Below are 15,393 nucleotides of genomic sequence, written 5' to 3'. Positions count from 1 at the left end.
GCCTCATGGGAGTTCAGGTGAGGCTCCACCAACAAGCAAGCTGTGAAGAAAAAAAAAAAAAGCACTTGGTTTTCAGAGCGTTCTGGATTTTGGAATGGCAGGTGAGGGACGGAAGGCCAATTTCCACGAAGATCTCTGAGCTGTGCTGACCCCAGGGAACCTTCCAGTGGAGAGACGATGTCCCATTCATACGGTCGCTATGTACCGATGACCAGAGCGAGGGCCTGGAGGACACGTGCTGGAGACCTGGGCCTGGCCTGGACTTTAGGGGCATATGCACCTACTCAGGGGGATCAGAGAGGTGTATCGGGAAAAGAAAACAGCCCTGGACTGGGGCGCAGTGGAAAAGGTTCAGAGGCAGCTTCCCTCCCTCTGAGCCGGTTATTTTGGGAAAAGCATAAGACCAACTTGGCAAGCATCCACAGGCTGGCCAAGGTGTCATAAAAAATAGTTCCATGCTTACACGTTGGCTTAAGTAGCATGTCTCAACATTGTCTGGCCAGAAAAAAAAAATCCTCCTTCCTTTCATTTTGTTCAAGCGAAGTGACTTCCTGTTGTCCTAAACTATGTGCTCCTCATGCTCTAACAAATCACCACAAATGCAGTGGCTTAAAACAACACCTATTTTCTGACAGTTCTGGAGGCCAGAAGTCCAGAACATGTCTCATGGGGCTAACATCAAGGTGTCAGCAGAGCTGCCCTAGGGGACCGTCTGTCTCCTTGCCATTTCCACCTTCCACAGGCTGCCCGCATTCCAGGGCTCACGGCCCCTTCCTCCACCTTCAAACAAGAGCTGGACGGTGAAGGCTTTCCATCACTCTGCATCACTCTGATCAACTCTGGCCCTCCTACCTCCCTCTTTCACTTTTAAAGAGCTTTTTTTTAACTTTTTACATTTATTTTGAGAGAGAGAGACAGAGCGTGTGAGTGGGAGAGAGGCAGAGAGAGAGGAGAGAGAATTCCAAGCAGGCTCCACACTGTCAATGCAGAGCCCAACACAGGGCTTGAACTCACGAACTGTGAGATCACGAATGGAGCCGAAATCAAGAGCCAGACGCTTAACAGACTGAGTCACCCAGGTGTCCCTAAGGAGCTTTGTTTTTACATCAGGTCCACCTGGATAATCTCCTCATCAAAAAATCTTAATCACATCTGCAATACCCTCAGCCTTTTAAGGTCACGTATGCAAAAGTTTTGGGGATTAGGACAAGGACATATTTAGGGGGTGGGGAGGCAGTATGTCTACAACAATATCTAAATTTCTTTTGCATTCCCAGCGTCTAATGCAGTGCCAGACACAGAGCAGAGGCTTAATCAATGTCTGCTTGGCCTTCATCCATATTACTTAAATGTCTCCAACCATCAATTTCCTCATCTATCAGTAGATAAAAATACCTATTAAGAGCCTCACATGAAATAATGCATACGAAAGTGCTCTGAAAACTATAAAGAACCAGCAGACAAGATCCCACTGACTAGTAGTGGGGAGTACATGCATCCATTTGTGAAACAGCTAGCATATAAATAAGGAACGACAGCATGATGCTAAGAGGATTCCATTCAATTTGGTAAGTCATTATGGAAGACAGTTGCTGGGGATCTAAATCATGTTATCACGTGGCCTTGAGGTAGTCCAGCTTGGGACATGGCCTAATTTAGTGCCCAAATTAAAGAGGGCGCTATAATGTCTACTCTGGGGCAAAAGTATCAACTAGGACTCTTGCAGGCAAACAGAACACATGGTCACCCCAAGTATACTGCCTGGGGGTTTCACCCAGGTCAGTCACCACAAGTATACTGGCCCTGGAGCCAGACTGCCTGCAACCAGATGCAGATCCACACTCAGACCTCTGAGACCTGGGGCACGTTATTTAACCAATCTCTGTCTTGATTTTCTCATCTATAAAATAAGGATAACAGACACCCCCCGCCCTGTCCCCGCCCCTGCAACGCTAATGTGAGGATGAGTTATTACATGTGGAGCATTCAGAACAGAGCCTAGAACACAGTAAGAGGTCAGTACAAGTTAGTGATCATCACCCTTCAAGGCCAGCCATACTCTAATTTCTCACACATTCTCAGCACAAAACTTCTAGTGTTTTCCCATACGCCCAGCCAGAAGGCAAAGGGCTGGCATGGCTTAGCAGCAGTAAACAAATCTCTATGAGGACTGACAATCTTTTTGTTGATACCTGCTTCCTAATACCCCCCTTTCTGCTTTCCCATCCCAGCTCTTGAGCTCACTGTGGATCACAGAGCTGCAGCCCGGGCCTGGGCTCCTACAGTGCTTTGTCATGAAATCTAGCAAAACCCTTTGTTATTAGAGAGGGAGACAGGCTGACTGGAAGATTAACTCCCTAAAGCAGCAGTCTCTGCAGTGAGTGCCGCTGTGTCCAGCTGATAGAGGGGGTGATATCTTACTTCTAATTTTAAACTTCGGAACACTAAAATTATAATGTGCTAGCGTCATTTTTAAAATGCAAGCAGCACCAACATGTTCCTGCCTCTATTACCCCTTGTCACTTCTGTCCTAAATGAAACCCCAAGTTATGTCTCAGCAGAAAGATGTTACAAGTACAAACTAAACTACTTCTGCAGAACTTAAAAAACAATTTTTTTTTACTGTTTATTTATTTTTGAGAGAGACACAGAACGCAAGTGGGAGAGGGGCAGAGAGAGAGGGAGACACAGCATCCAAAGCAGGCTCCAGGCTCTGAACTGTCAGCACAGAGTCCGATGCGGGGTTCAAACCCACAAACCGCGAGATCACGACCTGAGCCAAAGTTGGACGCTTAACCGACTGAGCCACTGAGGCGCCCCTCTTCTGCTGAACTTTTATGCTATTTACACAGGTTATAAAAATAATAGCTGCAATAATTAATATTGATTCAGTGCCAGGCATTGTTCTAAGCCCATTATGGGTATTTGAGCTCCAACAATTCTATGAAGTAGGGACTATTATTATCCCCCATTTACAGATGAGAAAAAGAAAACACAGAAGGGTAAAAGGAAGGAATGAACTCTGACAGTCTGGCTTGAGCCAGACACCAACTCTGCTTCCTCTCCTGCTGGAAAGCCAAGCTCGCCCTGGCCCAGCAGGTGCCATCCTGGGAGACTAGTTACAGAAAACAAGCACTTCGCCTGCCTGTGTGCAGAATGCCTTCATCTCCTTTGTCTGTCTGGCAAACTCCTACACATCCTGCACCACCCTGCCCTCTGTCAGCCTCCAGTGTGCATCCCTGGGTGCACTGAAGGCAAACGGTGAGTTTTCGATATGGCAGGTATTCAGTAGCTGCTCCATTTTTTTTAGGTCTTGATGTTTAAACAGCATTAGCCATACAAAGGGCTTCAGAGCAGCTTTTGTTTTCAGAGTACGCTCCTTGGGTTAATCGAAGACAGAATTTGATTTAGAGAACTGTGATGTGCACTCACGCAAGACCGCATCATACACGAGGATACCCTGCGGGCCGCAGCACGGAGCTTCACGCACATAAACCTCACGCGTTTCGGCAGAGGCAGGCTGTTGGTTTTCCTCAGCTCAGTTTACTAAAGCTACACAGACCCAGAACCACATGCCGCCGGAACCATTCGATGGCTTCTAACGCAACAAGTCCCCCAGGCACACACGCAGCCCCGCGTCGCCCCGGCCACCTTACTTGTTAATGTTGCTGCCTTCTTTCAGTCGCTCTCCCGCGGCTCCTGTTTTGGACACTCTCTCGCTACCCGCCAGGTCTACCAGGCTGACCTTACTGACCTTCTCTCCGGAGTTCTAGTTGGAGGAAACAGGACAACAACACACGTGAGTGCAAATGCAGATGTCTACGCGGATGTTGGTACTGTAACTGAGGGCAGCCTCAGCGGCCAGGCCCCTGCCGCTGTCTATTCCTTTGGGAGGAAGGAAAAAGGAATGAATGAATCAGACAGGGCAGGTAAGAAGCTATGCAGACTCGCATTTGCACGGTCAAATTTAAACTGCCGTGTGAATGCAGTGTTTGTTGGATAGCTGGGGAGCAAGCACGCTCAGCTTTCAGAATATAGTCAGGAAGTGGGAGGTTTTCTGTGCCTTTGAGGAAACACCAGCACATGAAGATGCCTGCATATTCAGGTCAAATTCCTCTCCTTTCGAAAAAGTGTTCTTTAGGCTAAAGATTGTGGTTTTTTTCTTTAATAGCCCTTAAGGGTTATGAGGTAGACACAGCTGTTTTTAGGGGAATTTCAGGATGAAAGTATACATATTAAAAGCTGTATGGCGACATCATCACGCTCTTTAGGGAGTTTACACAAGAAACCCTATATATTTTTTAAAGTTCTATATAAAGGAAGACCTAATAAACTAAACGATTTAAGCAAAGTGGCTCAGCTAGTAAGTAGGAAAGCCCACACAAAATTCTCAGCAGCAGAACCCAACCCAAACACTTCACTGCTGCAGATATCTGAGTTCTTTTATTGCCACCAAAGGCTCCCCCCTGTCCCTCACCCCAGACTGCAGGTCGTAAAGCGTCTGCGTGATTATGATGTTGAACACAGCATGGGAGCGGCTACTTTCTTCATTCATGTTGGTTGCAGCTACGGTCCGAGACTTATTTCCCTCAGACATCAATGACTCAATATCCTAGAGGCAAAGCATAAGGAAAACATCAGAAGCAAACACATGGGAATGCAGTCCCGCCTACCAGGTGTACAGATTAATGACCATCCCTGGGACGCAGGGTCACCGCCTTTCCACCCGAACCTCCGCGGGGCACGGTGGGAGCCTTTACCTCCCTCTCCGCGTTCTAAGATACGAGATGTTTCCCCCAGTCTGGCCCTCCCACAATTGTCCCCTTTCTCTGTTCAGCACCTTTTTTTGCCCCGGCAAGTTCCTAGGGAAGAAAAGAAATGTGTATCGAGCTCCAGATAGTAACAGCAGTGACCTTATTTTATTCTAACTCTCCTGTGCTTCAGACTCTGCATGGCTGTCTGCTGCTTTTGTGTCCCCCTCCTCCCACACCGTGCTTCTCCAAGGACAAGGACTTTTCCTTATTCATCCTTGTACACCTGTCTTCGAATGCTGGGAAACTATGGGCTCTCACACAATGTTTGATGAATAAGTTTTATAAAAGATGCATTCTCCTGATGTTACCCACAGAACACTGACGTTCATGGAGATCAAGTTAACTTTTCCTACATCTAGTCAGAGACAGAGCGGGGAAGCAAGTCACAAGCTCCGTGGCTCTTACGAATAAGTGACAGGGTGAGATGGACACTGACCCCCAGCACACTGAGCTAGGACCCACACACCTGAGCGAAGGTGCTGACTTAGCACCGTTACGCCAGAGAGTTTTCCATTCGCTTCAGCACCTAAGTGCTTCTAAAGTGATGAGTGCACTCTGGTTCTGATTTGAGCAACACTAAAACCTTCTTCATCTAAATGGCTGGAGGGAGTTATCTCACAGATTAATTTTAGTCACACTGAGTCTGAGGTGATGATGGGACGGCCACAACCTCCAGACCACACACCTAGATAGAGGATGTTTTGGCTCACTCGACTGTCTGCATCCCTCAGCAACACAGAGCAGGTTGTTTTGGGGGGTTTCCGGAGCAGTGACAATAGAAGCAAGGTCAAAACATCTAGTCGGGAATATATAGAGGCGTTAAAGTCAAGTAGCGGGAGAATGAGATGGGTCAGTCAATGGAGAGAGGAGCAATTTGGACAAACAGAAGAACCAGAAGAGTGAAAAGCAATGGAAATGGGCACAGGAGACCCTGTCAGAGGGAGGAGCGTGAATTTACTACCCAACACTACTTATGTGCATCTAGACTTCTCTAGGAGGACATCACTGGCAACCTTGGGGAGGCCGTTTTCAAGAAAGTGGTATGAAAGAAAATATTCAGCAACTCAAAATGCCGCGCCTCTTAACCACACTGTAATGCCTTCACAACAAAGCAGGTTGAAGGTGTTTCTTTCCATGTAGGGGATGTTGCTACTGGGCTCCCGAGACCACACGTGGTACCAATATGCTATAAAGCATTCACATAAAAAATACATTCAACATTACTTACGTGCTTCAATTTACCACCATTTTTTTTTTTAATGACTTTTTTTTTTTTTTAATGACACTTACCTCAAAACTAGTGACAGCCAGCTGGGATAAACCATCTACATATGGCCCCAACACTTTATGCTCTCGAACTTTAAGAGACTGTCTATTCCTTTGGGAGGAAGGAAAAAGGAATGAATGAATCAGACCAAACTGGGAAGCTTTTCTTTCTTTTTAAGTACTCAGAAACTAAGATTGCAATATTTTTAATGATCAAAAAAATATTCTAAAAGCTACTTTATTTGGATTAGCAAAACAGCATTCCATATGAGGAATGTCTTTTATACTCTGATTTCTATTTAAAGTAGCTTACTCTATTTAAAAAATTCTATCTTTACTCCCAAACTAAACACCCAGGACACAGAATACTAGGTTAGGCAAACTTGCTCTAGTAGATGAACTTTAGTTTTACGTAGAAGAAAAGGAAGGAAGGAAGGAAGGAAGGAAGGAAGGAAGGAAGGAAGGAAAGAAGGAAGGGAGGAGGAAGGAAGGAAGGAAAGCAAAGAACATACCAGAATTGAATTACACTTTTAAGACTATTTCATAAATAAGCACATTCTCAGTCTCAGTAAATAATGTCTTAAAGTTTTGATCAAGTATTGAACAATATTAAAGTGTTTTAATTTGCTTTAAGTCTACATTGAGTTATGCTGCTTCTGTGCTGACAATTTTATGCAGAAGGTGATATGGCAATTGCTTGTAGTTACTGATATTTATCCTATATTTAGAATTGGCTCTGCTGGTGAAGACTTTAAAACTTTTTTGGATTTTTAAATGACAAACCTGGTCTGGGACCCATTTCAACAGCTTATCAATAGGTAATTGAGATTAAAAGCAAACTCATATATATCACAAGCATATTGCACCTGTCACCTTTTTCATTGCATCAGATATTAATCACCTTGCAAATCATAAGAGTCAATGCTTGGCATCACTCGGCGGGGGGGGGGGGGGGGGGGGGGGGGGGGGGGGGAGGAGCTAAAGATTGCTGAGTGCTTCCCAGAGTCATGGCATTGTGCCCTAAGAACTTTTTAGTTATCTCATTTATTCTTACAGCAACTTACAAAGCAGGTTTTACTACCTTTATTTTAACATAACAATGAGCAATTCTGTGTACTCTAAACCGGGGCAGACCAAACACGTATCTTCAAGACAGCTAGCTGGATGCACACACACCTGGAATTCTGCTCACTCAGCCTGCACAATCAGAGAGTCTTTAATACTACTGTGGAGCAAGAAAAAGTCCCTCTAGCACAGTTCTGCTTGTGATGGGGACTAACATGGAATTCTTTTACCTGCTGGTGGGCTGCAAGCTGGTATAAGCCCTTTGGAAGACAGTTGGGCAGTACCTCATAAAGTCGGAGACTCAGTATCTTATTGCCCGCAAGTCTACCCCAGATGCAGTCCCTAGAAACCCCTACATTTGCAACACCCAAGAGGACACAACAAGAATGCTCAGAGCGGCACTGTAGCAGTAGAAAGTGGAAACCACACAGGCGACAGGCGTGAGACAGGCTATGGTAATCATATAATGGAACACCAAAAAGCAGAAAAAGTCAATGCATCCTTACTTCATATCATCAGAATGAATGAATCATGAACAGGAAACTACAAGTCAATGAAGGACATATATATGATAATGTCACACAAAGTTTCAAATTGTGCAAAATTATGTGCAAACTTTAAGAGGGGTGAAGATAATGAGAAACATAAAATTCCTAACAGTGGTTACCTTGGGGAGGGTAGGGAATGGAATGGAATCCAAGAGAAACATATAGGGGCTCTAAAAATATTGGTCATGTTCCATTTTATTAAGCCAAATGGTAAAGAGGGTAGTCAATTTTATTATTATTTATATCTTACATGTGTTGTAAGTGTTCTTTCATATGCAAATAGTTAATAACTTTAAAGTAAATATAAACATTTCCCACGATTGGTTCACTTCCTGGTCACCTACCATTTTGATCGTATACCTTTGGTAACACCCTTGACCACACAGCAGCTAGAAGCATATAAAATAATCCAGGATACTGAATTGTATTTAGAGAATGACCTGAACACACAGAGACACCCCACAGACTTGAAACAGGGTCAAAATGCACCACAGTATTAACAGTGGTTATTTTTAGTTTTGAGGGATTATAGGTCATTTTTAGTTCTCACTACGTTTTGCCTATTTTCTGAATTTTCTATGAATATGTGTTAGTTTTAAGTCAGTAAAAAAAAAAAATTAAGGAAGAAAAGTAAATGACCCTTTTTCTCTCTATGAATCAAACTCATCTGGTTTTTATCACCTCATTTTTAAAAAGTACTGATGTGGGGATGTCCCCTTGGGTCCACTGACTCATAGTCTCTACGGGTGGGGCTCAGGCCAGCACATTCTTAAAAAGCCCCCCAATGTGATTCCAGCACACAGCCCAGGGAGAGAATGGCTTGCCCGGGCTGAGTTCTTTCAAGCCCTCAAGCACTTACTCTAATTTAGAGCTGCTGCTTTCCACATGAATGGGAGAACCAATGTGTCATTCTTAACTCAATTTGTATGAACAAGCCACGGTAGCAAAAATAATACCAACAGTAAAAACGTCTTTTTAAATGGCATACGTAAGCAACTTTATACGTGAATTTAGGATAAACTACATGTACTGGGTCTACCAGCAGGCTTTGGTTTCTCAGCGAATGAACTGAAACCAGAGCAGTGACCCAATGGCTCAAATAAATATATTCACTTGCAGTTTTAACTTAAGGATCATTTACAATTATTACCCCCCATTATAAGCTTAATTGCAACCACTAACTTACCCTTTGGGGTCTAAAAGATCCCGAACTTTCTCATTATAAATTTCCATATAGGATACTTCGACTTTAAAGGTCTGTGACTCATTTTGCTCTAGGGAGATCCTTTTAAATAAAGCACAGCAGAGCCTTGGAATAAGGCCCAGCTGCTCAGCACTGCCCATCATGGAGAAGGATTTTCCTGAACCTGGAGAAGATCAAGCAGAAAGAAGGGAGGAAGCAGAGGAAGTGAAACATAATGCTTCCATCATATGAGTTTCCTACATACACACACCAGGGTCACATAGCAGAAGTAGCAAACATTGCCCTCAAACTAATGCCCTCGGGCAGTAAGGCAACTATTCTTTCTATAACACGCATGGTCTCCAGTTTGACAGAGGGATGCCTACAAATATAACCACTACAGATACATGATCTTGAAAAGTATGTATAGTAAATGTCAAGTATACATTATTGAGTAACATTGACAGTCCTTAGCCACAAAAATAGTTTATTTTTGTGAAAGTATCCTCTCACCGAGTCTCCTAGCTGTCCTGTGATGTGACAGCAGGGAGTACTGGCATGACTTAGTCTAACTTTATAACCGAAGCAATGTTAGTGGCTGAGCCCCTAACATGCTTCTGTTCTACGTGTTCCAAGCACCTGTCTCACAATCTTGGTTTAATAATCCATCACCGCTCAAGGGGCACCTGGGTGGCTCAGTAAGTTAAGCGTCGGACTCTTGATTTCAGCTCAGGTCATGATCTTATGGCTCATGAGGTCGAATCCCCAATCGGGCACTGTGCTGGCAGTGCGGAGCCTGCTTGGGATTCTCTCTCCACACCCCACTGTCTCTCTCTCTGCCTCTCCCCCACTCACATGCACACATGCACGTGCACGTGCCCTGTGTCTCTCAAAATAACTAAACTTAAAAAATATCCAACACCACTCTTGTGCCCAGGGAAGGTCCTCCGTATAGGATGATACTAAGAGTTGCTCTACCACATTTTACTAGAACCTTTAGACTGAGAAACTGGTAATTATTTTTCCAGTTCAAATACAGTTAAAACTACAATTTAGGAAAATGACACTTAACAGTTTGAAACTAGCCTTGCTCAATTACTCAGTTACCAAAATTGTTGAACCTTCAAAAAGAGGGGCCTTTTGATCATCAAATTCAGTTAAACCCACAAAATCAGAAGTATGTTTCTGTCACTTCCCAGGAAGTGTCACTAGAAAGTGCTTTCTAGTTCTAGGCTTTAAGAAATGCATATTTAATATCACTGACTATAAATATAGCTACTTACCTGTCTGTCCATATGCAAAAATACAAGCATTATACCCCTGGAAGGCTTTTTCAAGAATTCCTTCCCCAAGGCACTTGAAAACCACTTCTTGACCTAAAAAATAAAATAAAAAAAACAACCAAAGAAAAGAATGATTTTTCTTGACATGTTTGGATTAGTAACAGAGTCCCGGTTATTAACAATAGTCTCTCAATCCAAAAAAGATGTTAAAAGTGTATTGTGTGACTACTTTTGAGGGCTGTGTATTAAGAGCTCAGTTCCTGGATTAGTTCATGATTCTACCCGTTCTTTCCCTCTTGGGACACTTCTCCAGGCACTGATGCTGGAGGGCCACACCGAAGCATCATTTAAATTCTGTTGCACTTCCTCCCAAGAGTTGGTATTAAAATGGCATTCAGCATAATGGTCCTACCTCCCCATCTGGATTCTGAGCTTGCAGTGAGCTGGAGCTTTGTCAGACGCATCTCGAGAGGTGTAAGTACCTAGCACAGTGCAAAGTACCGGCCAAGTGCAGAGAAACTGTTCATTGTTGGGTGGGTGGGGCGGGGTGTGGAGCAAAGGCACCTGTCTCCTTGTCCCCATGGTGGGCTGGAGGACGAGTTCCCTTCTGCGGGCCTGCCTACAGCTTACTGCAATTCTTGGCAATGTTCAGTCATGCACAATACAGCCAGTAGCAACCAGCTGAAGAGAAAACTGTGAAAATCTTTTTCACCAGTGAAGGCGGCATTTACTACCCTTTGAAATTTGTGACTTTCTAATATTCATTCCCCGTCATTAAGAGAATTAAAATGATGCTCTCCTTCCTGTGCTCTACTGCTCCTGAACAGTCACGATTACAGTATTTGCCAAAACTACTGGTTTAAGTACCTCTTTCCTCCAGTGGACTGAGAACCCCCTGAATGATGTCGGAGACTATAATCTGTTTATTTTTGTAATCCTAGGGCCTGGGACAAAATGCTTAATAAATGTTGGTTGAAAAGAATGAGTCCTTTTTTTTTTTAATCCTACACAACAATTCCTTTTACGTTTGGAAGTAACGCAACAGAACATAAGCTCTCAGGTGTACTTCTTCTTTCCTGCAAAGTTGGATGGGATTTTAGCAGTCCCTTGTTACATTGGGGCACCTCATGGCTGCAGAATGGGACTCTTATAAATGTTAAATGTGAAACAAGTAATATTTTCAACCATTAGGTTGGCGAAAAACAAAATTTTGGCAACAATATAGCTAGACTGAGGAAATACAGGCACTTTCATAACCTGCTGGTGGGAGAAAAAACAAATGCAGCCATTTGAAGAAAACCTTGCAGCACCTTTGAAAGAGAATATAAATAAGCCCATACTCTGGCCCACTGTGAGGCACGCGCCCTAGAGGCATTCCCACAAGGGACCCCTGTAATAGGATGCTCATGGCAGCATTATTTTTCTTCTTCTTTTTAAAATGTTTGTTTATTTTTGAGAGAGAGAGAGGGAAGGGACAAAGGGGGGGTGGGCAGAGGATCCAAAGAGGGCTCTGTGCTAACACTACTGAGCCCGAAGTGGGGCTCGAACTCACAAGCCGTGAGATCATGACCTGAGCCAAAGTTGGATGCTCAATCGACTGAGCCACCCAGGTTCTCCAGGGCAGCATTATTTCAATTCTCTAAGTTGGAATAAAGTTAAATGCCCGCTAATAAGGGAGTAGAGACATAAAATGTGACTATTTTATATGACAAAGATAACAAACCATGTAAAAAAAAATAAAACAAACGTGTGTAAACAACGCTGGAATTCAAAAACATTGCTGCATTTAACAAAAGTCATGTGCAAACTATACATACAATGTAAAAAACTTATGTCAGAGAGAGAGAGAGAGAGAGAGAAAAGCACTAAAGTTAAAAAAAATGAAATGGAAGAAAAAATGCCAAATTTATATAACCTTATTTCTCTCTGACCTCTACAATCTAGTGCAGAGCCTGGTACCTAAGAGTATTTAAAACATGCTGGTGTACCACACGGATTTTTTTGAAGGGTGTAACCACCCCGAAACACACAGGTTTGTTGTGAAGACCAACTAAAGATTGTGTGTGCACGTACTCATGTACAGACTGAAAAGAAGGTAATGACAAAGTTGACACCCACTACGTCACCATTTTTTTCTGGTGCGTCTTCTCAAAAGATCTTCCTTATCCTACATGGACTCCCCCAAGGCCCATGCCCAAAGGCAGGCCTTAACTCTGGAGCAGAGCCCTGCCGTGTAGAACACAGGAGTTGAACACAGCCCGCGCTCAGGCTTGTGAGAACTGACCGTGGTCCTCAGCCAGACCCAAGTGCCAGCCACCCGCAGACTCTGAAGGCACCACTTTCTTGGCACAAGAAGATGAATGGAGCCATCTTGTTGGATCTCCCACCCTGGTCAACCAGCCCCTCAGGAAGTGGGTGAGGGTGGGGACAAGATGCTTCGAGGCTTGGCTAGGTCAAACATCCTGCCCGTAATTCATGATTTCAACCCCTATTCGGTAACTTGAAAAAAAGCTCCTGCTTGAGCTGACTGCAGGATTCAACTGCAGGGGAGCACTGTGGTCAGGAACCTCTCTGTTCCTATGTTAGGTAGTGAGATACAATACTTCTGACTTCTGCACCTGAGGCCGAGCAGGATGGAAATATGAGGACTTATTTTCTCCATATTCTTTTTTTTTTTTTTAATGTTTATTTTTGAGAGAGAGAAACTGCGTGCATGTGAGTGGGGAAGGGGCGGGGGGGGGGGGGCTAGGATCTGAAGCGGGCTCTGCACTGACCGCAGAGAGCCTGACACGGGGCTTGCAGGGCTTGAACTCATGAACCATGAGGTCATGACCTGAGCCAAAGTCAGCTGCTTAACGGACTGAGCCACCCAGGCGTCCCTCTTCATATTCTTTTAAAGGCAAGTCACAATGTTGCTTATTCTTACCACAAATGGTCTTTTAAACTAAAGATTAGTCAAAAACAAACAAACACAAAAAACCAAGAATGAATGCTACATGAAATAGGTTTAAGGCATGTCAGGTGAAGAAAAACCACAAAACAATCCAAGATATGTATACTAAAATTACACACAAAATAGACCAAATGATTAGAGAATTCTCCAGGATGTAAAAATATAAGAATAAACTGGTTTGGGGGCACCTGGGTGGCTCAGTCAGTTGAGCATGTGACTCTTGGTTTTGGTTCAGGTCGTTATCCCAGGGTTGTGGGATTGAGCCCCGCATCAGCATGAAGCCTACTCAAGATTCTCTCTTTCTCCCTCTGGCTCTGTCCCCTGCTCACATTCTCTCTCTCTCTCTCTCTAGGGGGGGAAAAAAACTTAAAAAAAAAAAAAAAAAGAATAAATTGGTTTTGCCTATGTCGAAATTATTACAAATACTAAAGAGGATATAAATTAACCTTTTAAAGTTGGGTACTTTTATTATTTATGCAACTAAGAAGAAGACAGTTTTTATCATCTGCTCTGTTTGCATTGCACTTTGTGTTTTACATCACTGAATCCTTGCAGTACCCAGCACCAGAGGGTATGGATTGTGATCTGAACGGAGGCTGGGGCTCGGAAAGGGGGATCATTTGCCCAAGATCACACCGCCAGTGAGCGGCAGGGCCCGGGTCTGTCTGCACTGACTCCTAAACGTTAAGGCAGATGCTTAGCCATCATCAGTGACTCACGTTGCGGGACAACTAGGAATCTGATACTCCCACCTCTGGTCTCCTTGGTTTTGTTTAGATTTTTCTCACCAACTCTAGAACTCACCACACCGCGCTATTTTTTTCCATTTTTCTCTACCCCTGGGTGGTGAAAACGGCTGCTCTTGCATCTTGGAAGAGTCGTTGGCACACAGTAGGCACTTTTATTTCCCAAGTTATTCCTCTGTTGACATAGCTGTCCTCAGACTAAAGTGTATTTAATTGGAGGCCCCTTTCCTCATTAGTGAGGACTGACGCATCAAAATATTATTTGCTGAACTTAAAAAGAAATGTTCAATTGCATTAGAGTTCATATTTTGATCAAAGTATGGCTGTTTTTGAAATTCTAATGAGCCCCTAAAGACTGCAGTACCCTTGGTTAAATAAGGCACTGGGGACAGACATGAATAGATGTGTTAACATAATATGTATACTAATTGGACAATTTTGATAAAAATTACAGATTATACTTTTCCTGGCACCCATATAGTAGCCTCCTGGACATTAAAACAAAATATACGTGACAGAAAAAAACAAACTAGTCTCTCTGATTTCTACTAAATATGTGCATATGCTTTTCAAAAAGTCAAGTTTTCTTAGACATTTAGCTATGCTTGACAGACAGAATATAATTCAGATTTAACATATTTAATAAAGTTTTAGTTATAAGTAGGAAAGGAAAAACTTCTGGGGAATACAAAATGGAATATGAAAAAGTAGAAAACAATTATACTGTGTTTCTGGAAAGAGTTCATCTCTTTTCCATCCTTAAATAACCATCTTGAAGCAGAATTTGTAAAAGGATAAATACAAAGAGCTATTGTTATGTTCATGTATTTTTACAGTTTTAAGCAAGACTGGATTCTAGAGAGACTGGAATACATTTTGTCACTATGGCTTCATGTCTTAAGGGAAATTTATTCTTCTTTACGATAGGAAATAATGAAGACTTTCCCACCTCCACAAAGTTACATCAACATTACTATTTTTTTAATAGCTGCTTAGCTTCCCATTGTATGTTTAACTGATGCAATCAGTTCCCCACTATGGATATTTAGATTATTTACTTTTTCTTACCTATTTATCTTTGAGCACTTTTCTATTGACTTTACCAGGCAAAACTCCAAAAAATCTAATTACTGAGTCCTCTAGCAATGCACCCTCAACAACATAGCTATTATCATTCTTCTTGGTTTTGACAAAACTAAAATTTTCCTTTCCTTTGTTTATTGCTCACTTTGGACGCATTCTTTAGTAAATTGATTACTTGGGTTGTATGTTTCTTTTTATAAATCAATTGGTTTAGTCATTGATTTTCTTATTTAAAAATGCTCATCATGTATCAAGGGTATTAACCTTTGGTCTACTCTATGTTGTAAATATTGTTTCCTAATCTGTCATTTACTTTTTAATCTCATGTTGGTTTTTGTCATACAAAAGCTTTTGGTTGTTCATATCCAAATCTTTCACCTTTTCCTTTGTAATTTTTCCTATGGTATATGTTATGCTTTTATGCTTCCAAAATCCTTTTGTTTTATTATTAC

The 15,393-nt window shown here is 42.8% G+C and overlaps 1 protein-coding gene across 7 annotated transcripts in view; it reads right to left on the bottom strand.

Annotated features, from left to right (window-relative positions):
- KIF13A (kinesin family member 13A) overlaps nucleotides 1-15,393 on the bottom strand; it is a 212,544-nt gene that overhangs the window by 76,075 nt on the left and 121,076 nt on the right. For all 7 annotated transcript variants that reach the window (XM_042937815.1, XM_042937819.1, XM_042937816.1 and 4 more), the window contains exons 5-9: nucleotides 10,160-10,252; nucleotides 8,880-9,060; nucleotides 6,105-6,192; nucleotides 4,478-4,612; nucleotides 3,657-3,769 (exon numbers count right to left, since the gene is read on the bottom strand). In XM_042937815.1, coding sequence (XP_042793749.1) covers nucleotides 3,657-3,769; nucleotides 4,478-4,612; nucleotides 6,105-6,192; nucleotides 8,880-9,060; nucleotides 10,160-10,252 — 610 coding nt within the window. The remainder of the gene's footprint in view (nucleotides 1-3,656; nucleotides 3,770-4,477; nucleotides 4,613-6,104; nucleotides 6,193-8,879; nucleotides 9,061-10,159; nucleotides 10,253-15,393) is intronic.

Source organism: Panthera leo, chromosome B2, assembly GCF_018350215.1.
Source record: "Panthera leo isolate Ple1 chromosome B2, P.leo_Ple1_pat1.1, whole genome shotgun sequence".
In the NCBI taxonomy this organism is placed as follows: domain Eukaryota; kingdom Metazoa; phylum Chordata; class Mammalia; order Carnivora; family Felidae; genus Panthera; species Panthera leo.
This window is presented reverse-complemented; position numbering and strand designations above follow the sequence as displayed.